The 24,667-nt window shown below is 48.1% G+C and overlaps 1 protein-coding gene across 3 annotated transcripts in view; it reads right to left on the bottom strand.

Moving 5' to 3' along the window:
• Window positions 1-24,667, bottom strand: part of LOC135897463 (microtubule-associated protein futsch-like) — a 291,670-nt gene that overhangs the window by 3,050 nt on the left and 263,953 nt on the right. For 2 of the 3 annotated variants that reach the window (XM_065426078.2, XM_065426079.2), the window contains exons 8-15: window positions 17,289-17,671; window positions 15,708-15,849; window positions 14,300-14,485; window positions 11,443-11,601; window positions 6,005-6,583; window positions 3,000-4,538; window positions 1,226-1,681; window positions 409-563 (exon numbers count right to left, since the gene is read on the bottom strand). In XM_065426078.2, the coding sequence (XP_065282150.2) occupies window positions 409-563; window positions 1,226-1,681; window positions 3,000-4,538; window positions 6,005-6,583; window positions 11,443-11,601; window positions 14,300-14,485; window positions 15,708-15,849; window positions 17,289-17,671 (3,599 nt within the window). The remainder of the gene's footprint in view (window positions 1-408; window positions 564-1,225; window positions 1,682-2,999; window positions 4,539-6,004; window positions 6,584-11,442; window positions 11,602-14,299; window positions 14,486-15,707; window positions 15,850-17,288; window positions 17,672-24,667) is intronic. The other variant, XM_065426081.2, reaches the window with a different exon arrangement.

The raw sequence follows: 24,667 nt of genomic DNA, 5'->3' as shown, positions 1-24,667 counted from the left end.
TCACTATCGGGGATATCATTTTCAGTGCGCGCTAATTGGCTGGCCGAGCAAAATCGGTTGAGCTGATTGGCTGCGCGGTTGAGCAAAACCGCTTAAGTCATACAATGCGCCCGGGACTGCGTCACCAAAGGTCATAGAGCACCACTGAAATTGATCGTCCGAGAATAACGCCTCAGTAGGATAGTGAAATTGAACGAACATTCGCTAAATTGAGTGCACTGAGAGTAAAGAACACTAACAGATACACCTCCGTAAACAAGTGAGAGTGCACGAAAAAAAGAAAATGAATCTGAAAACACGCTCATAAGTTTCGCAGACGAGACGGCGTCCCTTTCCCGTCGAAAGTGCAAGATAGCCACAACAGGCCACTTATTATCGACACCTAACGCCACTACAATCGACACTTACGAATCCCCTCCTACGGTTCCTCCTCGAGCGTCCTGTGGGCGGTGCCTCCGTGATGACCGTGGTCAGGTACTTCTGGCCATCGCTGGTCTGTTGCACGCTACGCGTCACATTCTTGATGGCCGTGCTGGGACGAACCACCACCGACGACGACTGATCTGCAAGTAAATGGGGATTTGAGCGATTCATTCAGTTGTGGATTGATAAGCTGTTGGCTACATAGCTCGGCTGATTGGATTAATTGATTGGAGCTGCGTTGTATTAAGGAAATATTGTCCACAAATGAAATTGGCACTTCGAGAAACGCAGGCTTGGAATATCAAACGAAATGCGAAATACTCTATTTTTTTTCCTTTGCCACCTACGCGTAGTTTTGTCTTTAAGTACGTCGAAACAGGGACCTCATCTATTTGCCTAAAGTGCAATTTCACAACACTTTCCCATCAGGTCGAAACGGGAACTTTCGAAGCAGCCTAAAATGTTTTCCCACTGCAGGCAGGCAGGCTCTCCCAACTGTACGCCCACATAGACTGGGCCGCACTCAAATGTTAAAGAAATTGAAAGCCAGAAACTTGAGTGGATTATTTCGATTTGAAGCGGCATTATTAAATTCACCTTTGAAATTTCTAATGTACGCACACAGCGTGTTGATTGATTGAATTCGTTGATTTAGTGGGTAATATATTCATAGGTTCATTGATCTGAGAAGTAATTGCTTGACCGATTGATTTATCGGTTGATTGATTGATTCTTAACAGCCCCAAGGGTTTCCCTTTCATACTACTGGCGAAGTGTTCGTTGGGCCCGACTCCCAGCTCACCGTAGATCTCCTCGATGATCTCTCGCACACCTCCGGCCTTGCCGCTTGTGCCGCGAAGGATCTTGGTGGTGACCTTCTTCCTCAAGGTCTTGGACGGCTGGCTGCTGTCGACCTTGGTGACGAACTCCACCTCCTTGGTCGAGCTGCGCAGCGTGTCCCTGAGGAACGACTCGATCCGGTCGTCGGTCTGCACGCCCATGGCTCGGCCCCCGAAGCCACCCTCACCGCGCCTCTCGAAAGTCGGAATCACGCCGTTGGGAGTCTGCGTGGCCTGCGACGCCATGGGCTTCTTCGTGGGTCTCGTCCTGGCGCCCAGGTTGGAGTCGCTCATGGACTTGGTCGCCTTGAACGGCCCCAGGGGTCTGCGGACGTCGCCGTTGCAGTATTCTTTCGTGGCAGAGGCCAGGGTTTGAGCCGCGGCTCTTGCGTGGGCTCCCCTGAGCGTTCCGTCGGGACCTGCCCATGGACGTACGAAAGGAAGCGTCAGCTAAATGGCAAGGCAGCCGGCAAGTGGAAGGAACTGCGCTGCCTTGACTAAGGTGATTGGACAAGGAAATGGGGTAAGTTTACTTTCATGCATCAAACTATACGCCGAAGCATTTACACTCACAGCTGCGACTGCATTGTGAGCACTTGGCGCTTGTTAACAGCGTACTTTCTTCCAGTTTGTAAGTTTGTAAGATTCGCAAGTTTGAGGTCGAATAGAAATGTTAGAGAAGAACGGTATTAAAATAAAGATCATAATGTCGGCTACATCTATGCTCCCAAATTTAAAAAAAAGTCACAGGCGTTCATGGTAGACTTGAGCGACTGTAATGAATTACAATCACTCAAGCGTAGCACGAACGCCAATCTAATGAAAGGCTATTCCGTATTGTTAGATAGGATGAAAATCGCAGAACGGTAGGAAGTTTTGACGATCGTCCGTTGCTTTTTCTACGAAACTTCGATTACAATCAACGCGCCAGTTACCCAAGCGCCGAGAACAATACTTCCTTAAATAACCGAAAGTAATCTTGATCTGCATAACGCTACCACACTGAAGCCGAGGGCACACAATCTGCAGTGGTATAAGGATCGATCTACCAACCCCTTTGATTAGACTGTCACCTAGACTGGCCCGCATAACAAACCAGACTAAAAAAATGTTTCAAGGACCTATCGTGCGGACGCACCACGACGCAACAAGCTTCATTGAAGTAAGTTTAGCTGTTTTAGAATGATAGAGTTTATGCCTTTCACATCTATTCGAATATATGGACGTGGGAGTTGGCTCCAGCTGAAGCTTGTTTTTAACAAGACTGTTTCTTTTTCTAGGTATTTGCTTTTCTTGTTTATAGAAAATGTCGCTTACAGAAATTAAGAAACCGGCACGATCTTACAAAATTACAATGACAAGAGCATGCAAGAACAGCACGGTTATAAAGAGAAAACACCGCAGGCGAGTGTAAAGCCTAGTATTGATGTGGCCGTAGAAACATTTTGTTGTACATGAAGCTACCAAAAAATGCCTCTGATACACTGTATGATTCTCACGTAGCAACATTACTAGCATTATAGGGCCTGATATAAAAACCACAACTGACGCGAAAGCCGGCAAAAAAATTTTTTTTTGTCAATGCATGCTCGTCTGCCGTCTGAGATCAACGTTTGCTGCCAAAAAGTTAAAGAAAGTGACGTTTCTTACCTTTTGTCCTAAATAGTTGTTTCCCTTACACAGTGGACAGTATTGTACAATAAAGATACGATAGCACATTGCAAAACAAGTTCCTACCTGTTGTGACTGTAGAGCTGGCAGGACTGATGCAGGACGGCCTCTGGAACTTTGAAGTGACAGACTCCCCCTTGGAGCCGGACAAGACGGTAACTCCGTTCGGGGTCCTCTTCTTAAGGGGCTCGGTGTGGAAACCTCTGTCTACGACATCGAAGGACGTCTCGAGAGGTGGACTGCGAGGTGGACTGTGAGGTGGACTGCGATGGCCGTTCAGCATGGGACGCTTCGTCGACGAATGTGGAGGAGTCGCAGCCCGAGGTGGGGTGAACGCTCGCGGCGGAGATGAAACTCGAGGCGGCGATGAAACTTGAGGCGGGGAAGCCGCCTTTGGTGTTGTTTGTTCACCGTTAACCTGCTTTGAAAATGGCGGCGATCTGACGTCGCGCAACTGGGTCGGTTCGTTTGGTTCTGTGTGAGGCACCGAAGGCTTCCTACTGGACGAGTACATGGTGACCTTTTCGTCGCTCACCGCTTCAGCCTTTTCTTCAGCTCGGGAAGCGGACCTGGACTCGACCCGGGACGAGAATCCGAGCTCCTCCATCGCGTCGTCGTCGTCGGCGAAAGGTATCGGAGACTCGGACAGGCCTGACAGGACGTCCTCTTTCTCCGAACGAGCGCACACCGACTTCAGAGACGTCTCGTCGATGGAGCGCCTGGACACCGTCGTAGACTGCAACGTCTCCATGATGGTCATCGTCTCAACCGTAGTGATCTTGGACACGCCCCCTGCGGCAGGCGTCGTCGTTCGAGGATGGATTTCATCCGGAGGCTTCCTGTCCTCCTCCAGCTTTTTCTCGACCTCGTCGAGAAGGCTCTTGGTGTCCCCACCACCCGTCGTACCGGAGGCCGCGGATGCTGGGCTCGGGGTGGGTGCGAAGTACGCGTCGGTGGAGGTCGACTTGGACTCCATGGCAACCCTCTTGGTGACGCGGTCGTCGTCCCGGGCCATGAATATGGTTGGAGTGGCTGGGAACACTCCGGTCGCCGCAGCCGCCGCCGGCGTTGGCGGCAGTGGTACCGCGCCATCGGAAGTCGAGGTCGGCGTCGTCCCTGCGTATATGGGCATCGCGTACAGCGGTCCGGACTGAAGCTGGACCCCGCGGTCGTCGAGGAGAAGCACCTGGTTGCCTCCAGGAGCAACGAAAGGCCGCGTGTAGGTCGCGAAGGGAGCCATCGTGTGCAGCATGGATCCAGGGCTGAACGCCTGTACGGGTGACGCCACCTGGACACCGTAGTCCACGGTGTGGGTCTGCGTCTCGCTGTCCCGCTGGCAGACGGGAGCGACTAGGCGGCCATCGCCAGGCTTCTGCAGCTCCTGCTGGAACCACACTTCTTTGGGCTTCGACCAGAAGTCGCTCGGAGGCATAGGAGGCGGCGGTGGAATGGAAGAAGCGCCGCTGATCGCCGTGCTGGACGGTTGCTGTTCGATTGATCTCTGGGCAGCGGTCGGTGGCGTTTTCCTGGAGGCTTCTGTTGGGCTCCTGGTCTGAGGACGCGGTGTGGCACTGTCGATAACGTTAGCTTCGTTCAGAATATCCTCTGCAGGGGAGCAAGACAAAGCGCACCATTATGCAACCGCTCATGTTCAGAACGATCTGGCTGTCGCGAAGCAAACGACGTACGGTACGCATGGCGCGTTCTGGAGTAAACAACGGTGCTGTCACACGGCACACGAGGTGAGAGAGTGCAAGGCAGAAGCGGAGGGTTTGTGCTGGTTCAGTGTGGGCTTTTTTCTTGCACTATACATCTGCCGGTACTTTAAACAAAAATATTACCGACGAAGGGAGGTATCCACCTTCACGTTATTGTGATTATTGAACTGTTACGGAAGACAATCAACAGACATTTGCAGACATCAATATGCGGACTTCTTTTCTTTACTCGAACGGCCATGGCGCCCCCTCAAGTAAACCGAAAGCAGTAAGGTCCTGATCATGTGATGTCGTTTTATTTGGTTTGGCAAACAGGTAAATTAGTTCACTGAATGGAAGAAGCTTTAGCGCTATTTTACTGAACTATGAAAGCTATAAGAACGACCTGCATGGCATCATCCTAATGAAATAAATTGCTAAGGTCACTATTTATTAGTATTTGCCACAATGCCTCCCAGAAATCTAGAGCTCATTTCCATTCAACCCAGTTCCCTTAAGATCAGCCGATCGAATGTCCTGTTTCTCTCCTACTACTTTCGTTCCAAGTGCCTCGAAGTGCATTTTACACAAGCACGAGTTCCGGGTGCCAAAACTTTACAATCCCGCAAGGGCGTATCACGCAAACTCGTCTACACATGGTCACCCGTACTAAGGCGAAGACAGGGATCAGTTAGTCTATTAGTAGCGACGTAGTGATTCGCAAGGTCCAGTATGCCAAAAGTAGCTCCTACGGCGCTTACGTTTGTACCAATAACAACGCTTGCTTTGAAAATGGCGGATCACAGTAGCGCAGTAACGATGTATTGTTTTTGTTCAACCCACAGACTTCGAGCTGAGGTGAAAGCCCCCACACTAATTAAGAGTGTTCTGGTCGTCGTTTTTTTTAATTAGCGTCAATTTTTTCTATTATTGCGTTCGTCATTATCAATGTGTCGAGTAAGCAAGCATTTGCTCTTTCGTCTGCGCGCTAGTTACACATGTGGCGACGCCGTTTTACTCAAGGGAACTCCGCAGCGCACTGCGCGATAAGATGATGCAAAACTATGGTGATTAAGACGAAACTTTTTTTTTTCTTTTCATGTGGGCCACTCGATACAGTAACTACTTCTACATTTCAGTTAACATTCTCTATGACTCTAAGCTCCTTTGTAAGCCGTCTTCTCAAGTTTCGCAATGACCATCATCGGTACGGCGTGCTGTGGTGCGCCAAGCATCACCGGGGGCGACAAGCTCGCAGGAACAGAAGAGGAAGCATCAACACCGACACTGGAACGCCCACAGCGCGTGCCAGCGAAGGTGGTCCGGCAAGCGCCGACGGACACAAACACGGAGACTGCAGGCGCTCGTGATTACCTCTGAGGACCTCCATGGTGTAGCGCTTCTGGAGCACATGCTTGAGCTCCTCCATGAGCGCCTGCTTGGGCGAGTGCATGCTGACGGCGTGTACGGCCGCGACCGCGGCGGCGACCGAGCTACCCGTAGCGCTGGCAGCGGTCGCGGCAGTGTTGGCGACGGCTTGGCTCACGTCGTCTGCAACCGTCTGCAAGTCTGTGGTCTCGGAGCACTCGGCGACTTCGACGGGCGACTTCGACGCGCCTTCGTCGCGAGCTACTTCTTCCGCGTCTTGGTCTTCGACTGGCCGGGCAACCCTGAGGGGGACGTTGACGTAGATCTCGGCGTCGCCTCTCTCGTCCTCCTGCTGCTGCTGCCGCTGCTGCGCCTCCGCCGCGACCGCCGGTTCACAAGAGGGCACCAGTGCCGGGAAGGGAGTAGTGCACGACTCCTCGGCCTCGCTGAAGATTTCGTCCAGCAACGCGCTGAGGTTCTCGGGCCAGCCGACCGAGTCGTCCCGGCGGCTGCTCGGCGCCCGCGGGCCACCGCCGCCGCCGCCGCCGCTGAGGCTTTCCAGCAACACCGCACACGGAAGGTCATCTGGACGCCCGAGCGTTGCCCCGTTTTGTTCGTTCCTTTGTCTATTGTTTTAAGCTAACACAGATCAGACTTCCCCGTCCCGAACCTCTCCTTCTGCGCAAATATGATCCGGGTAGAGCTGACATGCTACTCGTCCTGTCATAATGACAATAAACTTGGGACAAGTGGAAACCGTTATTTCCTCTAAACTTCACCAGCCGCATTTCATGCTCTAAGTAATGGCTAGAGGCCCCTTATAAACCACGTATTCCCAACTAGAGAGCGCCTGCTCTGTCATATATTTTTGTTAGGCGAACTTTATGTTATCGCAAACGAATAAACCTCCCTGCAGGTTACATGGATGTTATGGCCCCTTTCCTAGCACAACTTACTATATGGCATGGAAACTTTCATATTTTCGATAGTTTGTTGCTGTAATGCGATCAATAAGGCAAAGCACCAGCGTAACACCAGTTCCAACGGGTAGGCAAACGCACCCGACCAAGGCCGTGGTTCTGGCGATTTCGCACGTCAAGCTGGGTAGGTGATGATCACAGACAAAAACTAAGCAAGATATGATGCTAATATGTAAGGTTTGCAGTCATTAGGCAAAGGTGGTGACTGTTTGCTGGCGTTTTAGGTTGCTGGTGACTTTCTCCAGCAATGCTACCACTGCTTGAGCTCGGACGAGCTTATTTTGCCACGATGCTGAATACGATGAGGTGAAACGACAATATGAGCTTGCCGTTACTTCCGGAGGACGGGACGGAGGTCAAATGGGAAGAGACGTTCTTTATAGAATCTGCAGTTTTGTCCTCAACGCAGAAGTACTACTGTTAACATATATTGTTAAAGCCTATTGTTAAAATTTCCAAAAAGTTGTGTAGTTACTGCCACAACGTTAGCTAGGAAACAGTCAGCCAAAGATGAAGAAGCAGTAAAGCAGTTGTCTCGCAAGACGTGTACCAATATGTCCGGAGCTACTGCCTTAGAGCGAAGCAATATATGGGCAACCGTTGGCGACTTGATTGTCTCGCTCTATCTTTCTAGACATAAGTTATGCATCGATTTGTTAAACTTTGCTGTTTTTTAAAGTCATGTCTTGTGGGTGGTTCAATTTTCACTCGGATGTCATATCGGCCTACCTCTCAGAATAGCATCCTGTGAACTAACGGATCTGCTACCGAACTGGATTTATTGCTCGCTCAAATTCGCATTGTTCTGTACACTAGAACAATGTAGATATACATTGAAGGCTCTCATAAAGCACTTAGCTTCCGTCTTCATCTACATGCCCTTTATCAGGCAAGAGGCACAGACAGCAAGTGTACGATTCATACTAGGGCCACAACAGTCCATTTGTAGTAACGAATTATGTACTCCTCCTTTTTACCACCCTTTGATGTTCAGCGCTTGACGTGCGAAGATCACGAAACGGCGCAACGGCTGTCGAGGTTTACTTTAAGTGCCCCGCCCCCGAAACAAGAGAAAAAAAAAGAAAGGGTGTCACCCGCAATTTATATCTGACCGTATTTTCAGCTAAGATTAGGAGAGGATATTTAAGGTTTTGTGATACTCCATAACGAACGGCCTGACTGAAAAAAAAAAACATTCTTAACCTAGTTATTTTGGATTGAACACATCTAGGCTGCGACAACCACTGCCTCAGTATGGCAATTTGGTGGATTAAATCGGCCTATGCATGCCACTACGCATTGTAGGACTGGACTTCGAAATTATATTGTCTGCTAATGCTTCGTTTTGTACCTTAAGTTAACCGAGTGCTTGGGGTTAAAGAAGAAAATGCAACGAAATTCAACGCCGCGACTTCTGCGAAAAGCTGATGAACTTACAAGTAGAAGACGAGAGCTAGAACAGTTCATCCGAGAATTACAACATCGCACAGAAAACGAGGAAGGCCAAGGGAATTGCATTGTCCCAGCTTGGAGCTCTCTAGAATCTATTAAGCTACTTGATATTAAAGAACTCTAAAGCTCTACATTAGAAACTACCAAATATTACTTTTCTCAATAACATCATTATGAAAATTTTAAAAGTCCAGAATATCTCACGATGAGTTAGAATTTAGCAAAACAAGATCAATGTAACATTATCGTATTATTTGGAAAACGCGTTGTTAGGTGACGTAAATGAAGCAATCACCAGCCTTTCCCCTTAAGAGCCAATGGCCATTTGCAACGGTAAGATGACCAATATTCTCATGCTTGACTCAATATGGCATGCTTCGGTAACTATTCAAAAAAAGGCCGCAACAGTATATTCCTCCCGAAGAATGGAGACATTAGACGAGCGATCGCGATGTCAGTATAACGGTTGTACAGAAAATGGTGTGAATGCATGTAAACATACAGCACAGAAAGAATACAGCCATCACCATGACGTCTCCAATCGCCAAAGAACAGCCCACACGACAAATGAGTACAGAAAGTGACAACGAAAGGAACACTTCTCCAAACGTAGCTAGCAGTAAGTACCCAGACGCTTCCGCATTCCGCATTCCCTCACCTCGTGACCGAGTCGTGTGAAAAAACAGCGTCGAAACAAACATACACGGAGAAAGAGAAAGAGACACGTTCGCAAACATGCCGCAGGTTGCAGGCAGGCCGACACGAGACAAGCACCGCGTTTTTTGCATTTTCCTTCCTGCGAGAGAGACCATCTCAGTGAGAGTCGAACCGGGTCTGTTAGCGCTCCCAAGGAAAGGAAGACAGGCCGGAAGGAGTGAGTGGGTCTTCGTGCGAATCAAGGCACCTTCGGGAGACGAATTGCCGCCCAGGGCACCGCACACGCAATCTTGTAGGGCAAAGGGCTCGTCGTAATCCCCGTCGTTGTCGTGGTCGTGGTGGTGGTGGTGGTTAAGCGGACCTTGCTGGGCGTCTGCCTCGAGGCTGTCGACGGCGAACTGGTCCGGGGTAAGGGAGATGAAGTCGGGTTCCCTCGGACTAGAGCCTGTTTCAAGAAGGCGAGAGGGTGAAAGGTGCGCGAATCACGCCGCGAGGTCAGGACACGAAGGTAGTTGGGGGAACTGTGCTGGCTGGGGCCTGGGGATACGTATGGGGGTTTTCGCGCTGCTGGCTAAGCAGGATCTCCGAACGTTTTTTGGCGCATGACTAGGTGTACTAGGAGCCGGTCACAACAACTGGGCCCGCACTTACAGGAAAACTCTTACGAGAGAATTGTGCATACGATAAAATTTCAGCCAATCATCATGCTGGAGATATGATAGGCGAAGGCACAGCCAAATTGCAAGGGGCACTAAAGAACGGAAAGCTCTGCGAAGATCTGCCCCTGCTCTCCTGGCTGCCTGCGAAATGTCAGTGTGTCAAAATGTGAATTTGTATTAGTCAGGTCGAGTATATTCTGAGTCAATCAATGTCATTGCGGTGGCCAGGGCAAGTGAGCCCAAGGTTCCCTGCGAAGGCTTTGATGAAGGAGAGGCCACATGAAACGTTGGAATTAACACGAAGCCATTGCACGTTTATAACTGTCTCAACTATCTACCTCTGAAGGCTGGCTTTTGATTGCCAGAGACTACCTCCGTTCTGAGATTTGTTACAATATGTCGATCATAGGGGGTGCGCAGCCATCGAAGTGTATGTGAATGAACTGATCAGGAGGCAGTTTATTAACCTGGTGTTTTACGAACGGCGTAAAACGGTTGCTCGTTCAAGAGTTCATGGTCCATAGCCGGTGACGAAGAAGACGGCTCCAGAGAAAGGAGCGCAAGAATAGAACACGCTCGCGCGCTCGACCGCTCCCGAGATCCGGCGCCACCATGGTCGTCCGGCCTAAATGAACAATGGCCACGGCGGCAACCTTCTCGCGCCGCCTCCTACAAAAGTATTGACAGCATAGCCGATTTACACGACCAATTGGGTGAACAAAGTTTAACTATCCTTGAAGGTGTCATCAGCTTAGTGCTATTCAGCGCAAAGCGTTGTATCGGTGGCTGCTCAGCAGTTAAGTTTAGTGCACAGACAACCACATCAACCCGGCTGTGCAACAAAGATAGGGAAAACATCCGCTTTTGTTGATAAAGTCGATATCAGTGAATTATTGAATTAAATTGATTAAATTTTAGGTTTTTACATGCCGAACGATACGAGTCGATGCTAAAAAGGGAGTCGGTGAGTTTCAGACTCTACAATATCTTCTGTGTTCCGAGAACAATATAGAGGCTACATCAAACGTGCCACAGTAAATTACATGGCTGCCTAAAGCCTGGGGATTATTTCTACCGACGCTAGCTTCTGGTACAACACTTACAGCGCTCAGTAAAGTAATGACACGAGACTATGCTACTGGCCTGTAGACTCATTTTACAGTAAAAGGTATAAACGAGGACGGTTCGTAGGGATATTAACCCAACACCCACATTATTTTTGTTAGGCGAAAGTCTTGGAGGAGTTGGCATCCATGTGGTACAGGTTACTGGCACCTTGCTTTCGCCATGATCCAATACTTACTACACATAAGAATTGAACTGCATAAATGTCAACTCAACCAACTTGTTCAACCTCGAAGTAGTAGTTCAGACGACGATATCCACAAGGTCGCAGAAAGCTAAAAGTTTGAAATACGAAAAATTCAAAATTTCTAATTTTCTGGCCCCAAAACTAACATATATATGTGTGGCAATGCATAGCTCGCACAAAATGAACTTAAGGTACCAAGAGGCCTCAGGAATCTCAGGAATATTATGCTGAGGGGGATTTTATCCAAACGGAGGGACTTCAGAGGATTCTCTACGTAATAGGAAAAATGGAGGTGCATGCATAAACAAAGCTTCTTGAAAACATACGAATGTAAGTTTTCTTTTTGTGTGTGTGTGTGTGTGTGTGTTTGTGTGATTTACGTACCTGAACTCCTCGAGAGCCTGATGGAGGCGTCCTCCTGTTTCTTCCTTCGAATCTCCTTCAGCCAGTCAGGCACTACTTCGGTGGCCGAAGTCGGCTGGTGAAGACATTCGCTGGACAGGTTTGTCGCCCGCTTGCCACCGGACTGGGACAGAGATTTGTCTGCGGCCGGCCGAAAAGAAAGAGCAAGACAACTCTGCTGGAGAAATGTTCTGTCGCTGTTGGCACTGCAACAGTTTGCAACTCGAAAAAAAAAGTAAGAACAGTAAATTCGGTCGTACGCTTTTTACCGTGCCATCTAACTTACTTTGACCTGACGCCCTTGTGTTAGCTTAAAGGTTGAAGCTGACAGCCGTTCGAAGTAAGCGCTGTGCGAAACTTCGTGGAAAGCACTCACAGCTACTTGCAAGGTCGCGAACAGGCTTTCGCATATAATAAATATAAATAAAATAAGATATATTCGCAAATTGACCCCCCTTGGCATGGTCTCCATTGTGGCGAGAATCCTTGTAATTTATTACTGAAATTTGTTATTTCTTATTGAAACACGCATTTATTCCGGAGGGACATGCATGGTAAAACTTCTGAACGTTTCCGCACCTTGAATTACTACCAAGTAGCGAATGTGCTTATCTGAATAGTCGATCCCTTTGTTACACAGGCCCATGAAATGCCGCGCCTGTACAGTTGGTACTGGTAATGGATACTGTCACACGCGGGGTGTCTCGCAGAGCTTTCGACAAGGCCTGCGGATTAGAACCTGCGGTTGTCTACTGACGTCGATCGTGTAAAATAAGATCCAGTTCATTTTTCATCCTCACGTGAAGGCTATACTGCGATGAAAACCTAGAGAACTTCACTGCTCTCTTCACGGCTCTCAGTATTTGGACGCAGTGGACAACGAATTAAGCTTAAATTATATTCACAAATACTGCACAAAAATAAGCTCCTTTATACTTATGTAAACTAAAACAATGTTGTACAGGTCAACGTTCATGCTTACTTCTGCGCCCTAAAAGAACAAAGAAAGAAAGCATGTAATAACTGCAGGAGGAACATGGTGCGAATCATATATAGACAAGTTCTTGCACGACGAGACGGCATTTAATGAACTGTACTAGAAACCTAACGTACAACGAACTGAGGGTAAGGACAGTCGAATACACCGGTTAGCAATCTGAAAGGGAATGCAAACTCCGTTTTGAAGCGTCGGTTACTGACGACGTGTCGATCAGAACCAGACATGCGAGTTTGTAGGAAGCCACAAAATACATTTCCTTCCATTTTCTAAATTTCTCTTCTCTCCGCTAAACATGAAATCTTGGGCAACGCTTTCGTGTTGTGCGCGGATCCCTGCGTGTAAGTATTTCCCTACTTGGGTGTCTATCATGCGCTAGCTAGCTTCGACATGCATATATGTTCAGACATTATGGCTTAACCAATGCAAATTTGAATGTTTCCTTTCATACTGATCTCCGAAAATTATAACTAATCTGCACTGTACAATATTGCCAACAAGAAACGGCTACCTTCTCTAACCCAACCGAGGCCGGTGTATGCCGCTCTTGAGCCCGTGTGAGCGACATGAGAAGGAACACGAATTCATTTCCAAGTAATGATAATACACGAAATAGCGATTCGAACTTCATTTCACTTCGTTTATTTGGTTCCTTACACAAAGTTCAGGATGATTTTAAATGCTAAATTGTCTGACGAGGCAACGACCCTTTCTACAGATACACACAGAACATAGTTACACACTGCCATTGTGCACCTACATCAGCCCGCGCAATCCATACGCAATACCGTGAAAGGTCAACTGAACTCGTGCAAATGTGTATGAAGCAGTTTCCCTTCGGACACTTCTTCCTTTTTCCCTTTGCTTCTTTTCCCGACGAACGCCGAGTCTTGTGGAACAATTTCATACTCTACATAAATCCATACTCTTCCGTTTTTCTGCCCTTGAGTGCTTTCGCGCGATAGGTAGCTGCGATCTCCACAGTGGTTCGGCCACTTATACACTCTTTAATGCAGGTTTAGATTCGTTCTTTCACATTGCTCCCATCGGCAGCCTCCCTCGAGCAACATGAAAGGACGGTTTAGCAGGGGCGCTGTCTACAATGCCGCCAGCAATGAGCGAGCACCTTTTTTTTTTATTGATATGATATAAGGAGATGTTGGCGCACAGTTTAAGGCGCCGGCTACTCCTCATCTCTTGAGTGGTTCCGTCATACATCGTACAGGGTTCAAGGTTACATATCGGATAGTCTTTTCACACAAGCATCAGGACTTATCACGCAACGTTTCCACAGGAACACTATGACGTAAGGAATACATGGTACATACAATATACAATGTAAATCTCTCCACACTTACGTAGATGGAAGTCTCAAAAGTACAAAAATATTGTCGCCTAATAACACATTGTCTAGTCAGCGGGTGGTACATACATCGTGTAAATGCATTATCACATACAGTAACAACAGAACAGTCAACATAACATAATTCACAAACAGATGGATATATACAGTGACAATGAAATGAAGGGAACAATGAAAGCGCTAATAACGTCCAGCAATGCCGCTGTCTTCAAGAAAAGTCTTTAGTGCTTTTAAAGCACTCTTCTGTAAGGCCGTTGTTGGCCAAGGGCCCAAAAGTTTCCTTAAACTGAAAGGTCTGCGGTCTAATTTAATCAGCGCTGATTTAAGTCGGCTTCTTGGTGTGTCGTGATGTGGGCAATCTAGAAGGAGGTGATATATATCTTCGTCTACAAATCCACAATCACATTCGGGGGTTTCCGCACGGCCAATTCTGTGTAAGAAATGCTTTGTGTAGGCAGTGCCTAGCCTTCTTTTCTCACCTAGGCGAGCCCAGTCTATGCCGCTCTTCTTCTTTCGCTCTGCCTCGAGGATCCACGACGGCGTGACGGCCGAGTCCGTCGTGTCCCAGGGTGAGGCCCGGCCCGCCGACATGGCATCGCGGCTGCGCATCTGGACGCTCGAGCTCCGTCGCAGCGGGGGACCGCCCCTGACGCCACCTCGCGGAACTGCGCGGAAGCGAGCGCACGAATACAAACTTACGCACTAAGTCGAGCAACGGCGTGGGAAAGTGATCGAAGGCACCGCTGTATCGGCTTGGATGACGCAGACAGTGCGCGTAGCGCGGCTGTAAACATCCTGTCGTATCCAACACGGTGGATGTGAGCGGCGTGTCAATGCCTGGTTCTGCGCGACGCGCTAATGCAACAAGCGATTCTCCTAGATCGCCAGAAGTGTGCGTATACTGCGTGCGGCCGTCAGGGGTGAAGCCAAAAGCAAATCCTGCGCAACGTGTTTCACCAGTCGAAAGACAACGTGTTCAGTTTGGTGTGTTTACTTTCTCTTGCATATCGTTCAACAGTAACAACGACACAAAATGTAGAGACAAACCGAACAGCACCAAGCCAATGGGTCTGCTAAGTAGCTCCTCTGCAATGTATTCCTTCACATGGCATAATTAACTCATACAAATGAAAGAATACCTGCATAAACAGTGCCCAAGATAAGTCTTCCCTTAAACGCCACTGTGCAGTGCGGTTCGGGCTATCAATGACATGGGGAAACAGGTAGTTCTTTTTTCAGTCAAATGCGTCGATCAGAAACAATTATCGACAAAGCAAAATAATTTTAATGGACAGGTTGCTCACATGCGTAGCCTAAAAATGTGACATACCTAATTAAGCCGTTGTGGCGCGGGATGCACAAACCTGTTCATTCGTAAATGCTGTATGCCATCGGCCGGCAGTCTTCGATAATGATATGCCCGACACCACAAATGGTTGGCACCTGCTCTTACAAATCTCCTCTTAGATTAAGAGCGTTGTAAGTATGTGCCCAGAATCTTGCGAGAGATGCGGCTTTTGTGCAGCTGTGAGTATGGCAAGAAAGTGCTTCGCGCCAAGGCTGAGCTCTAATACGACAGATATCGAAAAAAAAAAGGCAAGGGAGTCCACTGGCGAAGACAGCATATAAACGTGCATGCAGCGCCATGTAAGTTTCAATTACCAGGCCATTTCGGCAGTCCAGTGTGTAGGGCATATGATTAAAGACGCGTCATTCTGCGATTCAATTACAATCGGTCTTCTTGTTTGCATACTCTAACGTCCCAGTGTCATACGCTTGTTCGGCATGCTCTCAAGAGGTTAGACTGTGAGCGAGTTAACTCGTTAAGCTTAGGAGTGGGTATAATAAGGTGCTAATACCTCTCGCGAAAAGGCGCGAAGCACTCACTGTGATCGGACAGAGCGGTCCGGGTAGGGCTGCCACGTGCATGGCCCCCGGCGTCCTTCTTGGCGGCCGGCGCCGGAGCTTCGATGAGCTCGACGCGCTTCGGCGTCAGGTACTCGGCTACACCCAGCGATTCCGACACGGTCTGGCGTTGGGAAAAAGACATCGCAGAGTTGACACCCTCGCCGTCAGCCAAACAGAGCAAAAGTGAACAGACCTAGGCAGAACTGGAACAATCGCGCTTTTGATCCAAACGGAAGGTGTTATGGAGTAATGGTGTAAAGCACTGGACCAGACGAGGACGATAGAGGAGGATGTGAAACAAGCGCTTGTGTCGTGTCCTCATCTATTGTCCTCGTCTGCACCAGCGGTTTACATCGCTACTTCGACACACCAACAAGGCCGAACAGCAGCACTGGTCTTATGGATGCACGGTACACTGGTCACGAGTGTGCTTGTCTCGGAAGGGGAAGTGTCAAACTTAGTGTTACATGAATACGTATAGGGTCGACTGCACAAAGCTATTCCTTCATAAGAACTGCTTCTCACGGGTCAGCCTCCTTCGCTAATATTATGTTGTATTTGCCGATTAAACAGTCTGTTCATGCGAATCACTCTAGCGTCAGAATCGCCTTGTGAATGGGGGTTTTGCGGGGTGCATCCAAGTGCCACGACAAGCCTGCAGTGACAGCTTCTATTTCGTCATAATAGAAGATCCTATCGACAAAGCGCCTTTTCAAGCAGCAGAATTGCGTGGTCGTTTATAGTTGGTTCAAATTCATGATCAGTACTTAACTGCACAACAGACAAGAATTCGTGGTTTTAAAATGTAGGCGTGAAAAAAAAAACAGACACTAGAGCAACGAACAGCACAACAGACATACCGTTTAAGAGCTGACAGGTGGCAAATAGTCGGAGCTTCTATTCTTCTTTCAGTTCATCTAGTTTGCGTTCTTTCTATGCCAACCTCTTCGAACCATCAATAATTACCAACTCGTACAATTTCCTCTATTTTTGTGGTACAATAACAGAGTGGCTGTCAACAAAGCTGCGGTGTTCACCGTTTTTCTTGTCGTTGCCTAACGCACTCGAGAACTTTGAAGCGTTTTGACGGTTTTTGCCACCAGACACAATAGCGACCAAGCTATATTGGAGGATTCAAGGCGAGTGATTTACGATAACTCCATTGCTAAATAGATTCAAGTAACTTGCAACATCTACTTGTAAGAAAATTTCATTTGCAACTTTGCACGTTTGACTACCACTCCCACTAAACACATCCACGACAAAAAAAAAAACACCGATACGCACTCAAGTCATGCCCTTACGCCTTCAGGCGATAATAGTAGTCAACGCGCACATCACGACCAAGTCCATCCATGGAGATCAAGCGGAGTAATGATACCTTTGCTACTGTAGGCAAAGCACTAGGGCTCACCGCTAACACTATAAATTAATAAATAAAAAACATGTAGACGCTCCGAAAAATGGCCAAACACTTGCCTATATCACATGCAACTTCAACTTTTCTTATAACTTCAGCTAAGCACTTGTAAATTTCACGAAACAAACGCCTGCACGCACTCTGGTCCGGGCGGCGCCCGCGGTGGCCGCTCTTTCAGACCTGGCCGACGCGGCGGCGTGTCTGTCCAGCCTCGTGGGCGACGGCGTGGTGGCGGCCACGTTGTCCTCGCGGTGGCTCTTCCACGTCAGCGTGGGCGACGCGGAGCGGGGGGCGGGGGGCGCAGGCTCCGCGGCAGCGCCGCCGCCGACCCCCCCGCCGCCGCCTCCGCGCGTCTGGAAAACCACGTTGAGCGGCGGGGCCTTCTCCACGTGGCGCAGCTGGACGTTGAGGAAGCTCGGCTTCTCGTCCTCGGTGGAACTGGCGCCCGCCGACGCGGCGTCCGACGACGAGGACGACGAAGACACCAGCACGAACTCGTCCGAGGAGCGACGTCGCTCGGGAGCTGCACGGTGGGAGCGGGAAGAAGGTTTGTTGATATGTTGAACTTTCTGTTTGAAATGTACGACATGATACTATGCACATCACTTTGTTTTCTGGAATTGTACATTTTTGTAAAAATTCTCATTTGTAATATTCCTTTTTGTCTGTACTCATACGCTTGTACTGTTTGCCTTTTTTTTTCTAAACATCATGTATTGTATCGGGGAGGCGAGAGCCCGTCAAGCTGGATATGCAGCTTTTCTCTCCCCCTCCCACATCCTTGGGATGAAAAATAAAGGCATTATTATTGTTATTATTATTATTATTATTCTTATTATTATTATTATTATTATTATTATTATTATTATTATTATTATTATTATTATTATTATTATTATTATTATTATTATTATTATATGGCAGTGCATTGACCACAATGAAGTTTACACTGTGGGGCTCAGAGAGGCGAGGAAGAGTGTTGCTAGCTGTAGGCAGACCTGTAGCGTTGCAAACACCTCTGGCGTCTGCTGCGTCCGAGCGCCGCTTGTCAAATGCGGCAGGGTCTGACGGCGGTCATAATACACCGGGGTAAAGGCCGGCGGCGAGGAAGGAGTTAAGCGCGGGCGCAGTATAGGATGCAAGCCGTTCTTACACCTCTCGACCTGTTAGCTCGCCCACACGGCTCACCGATCATATTCCGAACGCTGTATCGCTTAGGGAATTTTGGGAGAGACCGAGAAGGAAAGGCAGGGGGGTTAACCGCGGTGGCTCCCGGTTGGCTACCTTACACGTGGGAAAGAGGAAGGCGGAAAGAAAGATAACAAGGAACAAGGAGACTCATGGTGCGGGCACCAGCAGGTGAACGTTCACGCGCGCATTGTCACGAGCGTTCGTGCAACCCTGCAGCGTTCGAGAAGTTGAGGAGGAAGTGAAGTGCCTCCCTCCTAAGCATCCAATGTACCCGCGGGAACAAAACGTCCCTCGAGCTTTTGTACAGGGCCATTCTGTGTGCACTGAGTCCATCTGCTAAAACTGTACGTTTTTGCCAAATTCGGAACACTCTAACGAATAACGGTCGATGTCGCAAGGAGCTTCACAGTGCGCAAACGACGATGGCGTGCAGCCATGATGGAGTTTGCGCAGACCCTGCGTGGCTGCGACACAAGAGAGAGAAAGAGAGAGTGCGCTAAGCCTGACTTTAATTTGAAGCTGGAGATTGTCAGCCTGGCTGATCACTTGGCAGGCTAGACGAGGTGCTGGATGATAATTATGGTATGCACAGTCAATACATGAACACAGAAACAGCAGATACACTGGCATACACACACATACAGAAGAAAGATCTTCACGAAGTTTCGTTAACGAGTCTATACTTTGAAAGAAGAAATCAACGGCGTCTCCGTATCAACCAACGCACGTCTGGCGCTCCCCTACGCGCAATGTCCAGCAGCTCTGACCTCGAGTTGCGTTACGCGAGAATATCGCAGACTTGAAAGAATGCCTCTCTCTCATGAAGCGGCAGCACCCACATGAAGCACGTTGTAAGCTCAAGGAACATTAAGGTAGTTCGTGCAAGCCACGTTAGGTTTGACGCGATGAGAACACGCTTCTTCTTGTCTACTGAGGCACTGAATACCCCAAAGCAACACATTGGCTAAAAAAGAATGGCAGCACTAGGTATCTCGGCAATAAGATAGACCACCTCGGGTTGTTTAACGTGCATCTAAGCCTAAGTGTGCACGAAGGCGTTTTCAAAACTGCCACCACTAGAATGCGGCTTCTTGGGCCGGCAACCAAAACCCGCGACATCGCGCACCCTGCAGAAGAAGCGTGGTGGGTGCACAAGTCACAGACTGAGTCACCAAGAAACAGAAACTTCTGAAGTTAGACTGAATGGACTAAAGTTGGCGACCTAAGTTAGACTAAAGGGACGTGGGATACAGGCACATTGTGATCAGGTGGACGTCAACGTAGGGATAGTCATTATTGAATGGATGTCGAACGTATTTTCTTTTCTCCTACGTCCAGCACGTTAATCCAGATGAGAACGGTGATGCATGAAGTCGCGTACTGATACATTATACGGACGTACACAGCACACACGGTAACAAGCCCAAGCACGCACGGTAAAGGGTAAGCTAGAGCGTTTGGTTCAGGCTACTGTCCCTGACCAACACTAAACGCGCCTTCATTCGGAGCTAAGCACTAGCAGCGCTTCTTCAAAGTCTACGCACAAGACAGTGCTATAACGCACTACTACGCAAACGTGAAGCGGACTTCAGAGTAGCTTTTTAGGCAACGAAGGACTTGCAGAAATATAAAGTAGGACATAAGTCAACTCACAGGGCTTCAATAATGGACGTGCACTCTCACAGAGGCAAGTGCGCCTCGCCAGGTGGTCCGTTTACTACTGAGTTCGAGCAATTCCTTTACACAGACGGCCAGCGCTGACGACTCGCCCAGATAAAAAGAGAGCGGTGTGGAGATGTAAAATTGCTGCCGTTTACAAGAGGAAAATGAAACAAGCCCTGCAATCAGATCGTAAAAAGGAAGCAATACCTCGAGGAGATGCATAAAAGGAGCAGAAACGACGAGTGATAAGAACGCAGAACTGAATGCTATTTATAGCAGTAATATGTATAATTGAGGGTGAATGTACTAAGTGGTAGAAAATGTTAAAGACCACCAATTCGACAGAATACAGGTTCTGCTGTCAATGCTCTGTGATAATCCTTCAGTCACGCATAATAATGGACTGTCCATAAATGTGCCAAATTTACATAAATTTACACGATGTGGCGCCGACTCCCTTGAAAGAAAACCAAAGTGGTACGAGTAGGATAATGATTTGTGAGCGCCCATAGTATTGTCTGTGGGTGCGTGTGCGTGTGTGTGTTCATATACATAAATGAATTCCAGACTAAACGCAAACGAACGTCTCAGTTATTGGTTGCGATCACATTACGAGAAAGAAAACAAATGATTATTCCTTCGTTGCCAGCGGAACGCCGCACGTCGAACACTGCGTCCAATACGACCGAGCCTTCGCCAAAGTAGTCGTGGACAGCGATGCTCAACACAATAAAATGAAATCAGGTCATAATGAACACGCATGGGGTTAAATTTACCCGACGCGGCTCAATGTCCTAGATGTTCTTTTTGCCATGACTGGACACAACTAGCAAGAATAAGTAGTGTACACAAACGTGTACACCGTGAATGACGGGTATACAAAGCGAGCGTACATGACAGTAGTGTCAGAAGGCTTTAGTACGATGATGGATGATATTGGATCACGCGATAATGTGAAAAAGCTGGACGGAAAGGACAGGTCAGGGCGAGCCGTACCTCACAGCTACAGTTTGTCTCTCAAATAAACTAGAGCTGCACGCAGACTCGGCAAGCGAAACTCTTTGTCATGTACGTCACAGAATGAATCAGAAATCACTATTTTTTTTTAACACGACATCCATGCATGCCACAGTCCGAATATTGATAGTACACTCGGATTAAATTTGTCGTGCGTCCAAGGAATTGGGCTAAATGAATGCAGGTAACGCAAATCAGGAAATAAAAGAGAGGGTTTAAAACATCGCACACCATTCTGAACCCTTTTTCTAATGCATTCGTTTCCTTTCTTTTTCTTCTTTTTTTTTTGAAGGTCTTCCTGAGCGATGACAAATTAACCAATTTCAGCTGTATGTACCAGATCAGGCAAAGGCGTCAGTATGTGGTCAATCTTTCGTCCCGGAACGACATGCCGAACGAAGAGCTGTGGCGTCACCCGAGAGTTACGGAAGTACAGGGACATGAACGCAAAATTCACCGACACGACACGATCGAACTCAAACCGACAACGTGAGAAGGGAAAATCGCTTAAGCTGAATCGCGCTAAATGTCAAAGAGGGATAGATTACCTGAAGACGCAGTCTGCAATCCTCGACGAAGTACAACTTCGACGTTCTGTCGCAATACCACGTTGCACACACCAGCCACTACGGCGACCGGCTGCCTCCGAAGAAAACGCCGCCGCGCGTACAGCTAGCTGGCTAACCGAACGCGAAGCCACGCAAGTGTCTTGGTCGTCGTCGTCGTCGTCGGAGGCGGCGGCGGCGGCGAGATCGAGATGGCGGGTAAGGAAAGCCCTCGGCGAGGCGAGCGGGCGAAGAAAAAGAAAGAAGAAAGAAAAGGAGAGAAGACGGACCAAGTCGCTCCGATGATCAAAGCCGATACGGAGACGAAAAAAAGGGGGCGACCGAAGCGCGCACCAGCGCCGTTTCAAGCGCCCGCGTTTGGCGGGGAAGCGCGGGCACGTTCCATGTAGAATGAGGTAGAGGAGGATGGCGGAGCTAAGTGAGCCAGGCAAGGCAAATAATGGAGTGTACGCACAGTCTCACCAGCGGCCGAGAGGACGAAAGGATAATGCGGATGGCGGCAAGAGGGGTGTCTCGCGAACGATGGGGGTGGGCCAGGAGGAGGGGGGGGGGGGGAGGGAGATGCCTAATAAACCAAACACGAATGTCGGCTAGGAAGCTGCTATTATAAGAGAGTGGAGAAGTCGCGGAACAAGTGAAGAAGCTTAGAAGGGAGGACCGCGGTAACGGGGTGTAGGTCTCAGGTTTCCCCCCGGCTCTCTCCGCAAAGTTTGCGTACACGGCGACATCGTTTCCCTACTCGCGTTTCTGTCTCATTTGGAATGATGATAAAAAAAAAAGTGACTGGCCGCGGGACAGCCGGTGGTCGTCTTCCTCGACGCCTTCGTCTTTTTCTCTCTCTCTCTCTCTCTCTCTCTCTCTCTCTCTCGCCTCGTTCCGAACTGTGGCAGCCAGGAAAGCGATAGACATCGACTTTTGCTTTCCGAATTTCTCGTGCAGGTTCTCTCTTTTCTTTTTTTTTTTCGAGGTCCTGCCACGAAATAAAGAAGGCCTCCGGCGTGCATCCAGAAAGTGAGTCCGCGCCGTGATAGCCCTGAAGCTTCTGTAAACGCCAAGAACCTTTAAGGAAAAAACTGCGCTCTGTTGTGCATGTAGAGCTGTACTGAAGGCCGTACGAAAAAAAAACGTGTCGCCGAATTCAGCTATTACGAGTTCCTGCATTCATGGCTGGGTTTCGGTAAAGGAAGCACCAAAAGGGTTGCAGAGAGATTGGCAAAGGAAAGGGCAAGACAAGCTGTGCGAAAAACTTTGTTAAAACACTGAGAAGGGCATGATTTACGCTAAATTGCGAGCGTAATCACGATAAGCTGGGCAGGTTGAGGCACATTAGTGACTGAAGTGGCAAAAGCCGCGCGATTAAAAAAACAAGCACGTCCTGTAGTGTAAAACTTGCCGTAATGTAAATGTAAGCCACAGCGATCAAAAGTTTTAACGAAAATTTATTTCGCTTGAGTGCACTTCCTACGTTCGAATTCCTTGCTAAACAAACTCGTAGGGTCGTGTATAAATCATGAGGATCTTTTCTTTTTCTAGCCGGTGCGGCTAAATGAGGAAGAAGTACATACGAGAAATACATTTCAAGAAGTCGTGATACGACAGAGTGATTGCGTAGCACGGATCCTTAATACAACGTAGAAACAACATACGAAGCAGCTCACCGAGAGGTCGTACGTGAGCAGGAGCATTAAGTGGTTGACTTTAAAGCAAAAGACCCTCTCCCGGCGCCTCGGGCGTACAATATAGAATACGAACACAAGGAGATAGTAAAGTTATTTTCCGTATTCGCATCCTTACCGAGCTCAGTTGGAGCTCGAAAACTGAACCAAGAAATCCAAGGCGTCTTTCTATACGACTTTCCATACGACTATACGACACATACGACTTTCTCATGTAAGGGAAAAAACGTTGCCCAGGACCATTTCGCTGTCCACAAAACAGAGACACTATAGAAAGCTTTCGGTATCTTCTCGCAGTATTGAGTATTAAAGTCAACATTAATCCGGAGACCTTCACTATGAGGCGTATCTGATAGCACGAGTGTTGCCTTAAACCCCAAGTTCACTTTCATTTCTCTTTAGCTTATCATTTCTATATACACTTCAATTAAAAAAAAGAAACTACACATACTCCCCTATGCTTGCCTTGGTTTCATCATCTGCTAAGTTCATATGGTTATGACTAGCCAAAATCGTAGCCCCCTCGAATCCCCTTCTTTTCGGTGTGTGTGTGTGTGTATATATATATATATATATATATATATATATATATATATATATATATATATATATATATATATATATATATAGCGGTCAAGAGAGTGGCGAACCTGAGTCGTACGGTAAGACAGAAGCTCACCGATGTTCAACAGTTTCTCTCCTGACCTCAACACAAGTTGATACATCAATTTAGTCTTATACTACGATTAAAATTATAAATATTTCTGCTTGAAGCATGATACGCGTTTATTTTGTTTGAAAACGCAGGAATGGGAGTCTCGTGCGTCGAGAACACATGAAAGTACTTCTTTTTTTTTTGGCATAGTAGCTGGAACAGAACACGGGACCGGAAGCTACGGCCTCATAACGCTCACGAGGGTTGCAATGTGGGCTCGTTGGTAATGCATCTTCAAGGGGAGTATGGTAGCGCGATTCAAAGACGGGACAAGAGAAGACACAAAGGGACACACACAGCTCTGCGAAGGTGCGTGTAAAACCATCTCCGAATGAGAGGGCGGTGATACAGAATGGCGACAAGAACAAAATTCCGGAATTCCAAAGGCTTTTCAAGGCCCTGTGGCTTCGTAGCCCAGGCTTCTAAGACAACAAACCACCCGCCGTGGTTGCTCAGTGGCTATGGTGTTAGGCTGCTGAGCACGAGGTCGCGGGATCGAATCCCGGCCACGGCGGCCGCATTTCGATGGGGGCGAAATGCGAAAACACCCGTGTACTTAGATTTAGGTGCACGTTAAAGAACCCCAGGTGGTCGAAATTTCCGGAGTCCTCCACTACGGCGTGCCTCATAATCAGAAAGTAGTTTTGGCACGTAAAACCCCATAATTTAATTAAATTTTAATTAAGACAACA

The sequence above is a fragment of the Dermacentor albipictus genome, chromosome 2, assembly GCF_038994185.2.
Source record: "Dermacentor albipictus isolate Rhodes 1998 colony chromosome 2, USDA_Dalb.pri_finalv2, whole genome shotgun sequence".
NCBI lineage: Eukaryota > Metazoa > Arthropoda > Arachnida > Ixodida > Ixodidae > Dermacentor > Dermacentor albipictus.
Note: the sequence above shows the minus strand (reverse complement) of the source record. Positions and strands in the feature narration are given on the sequence as shown.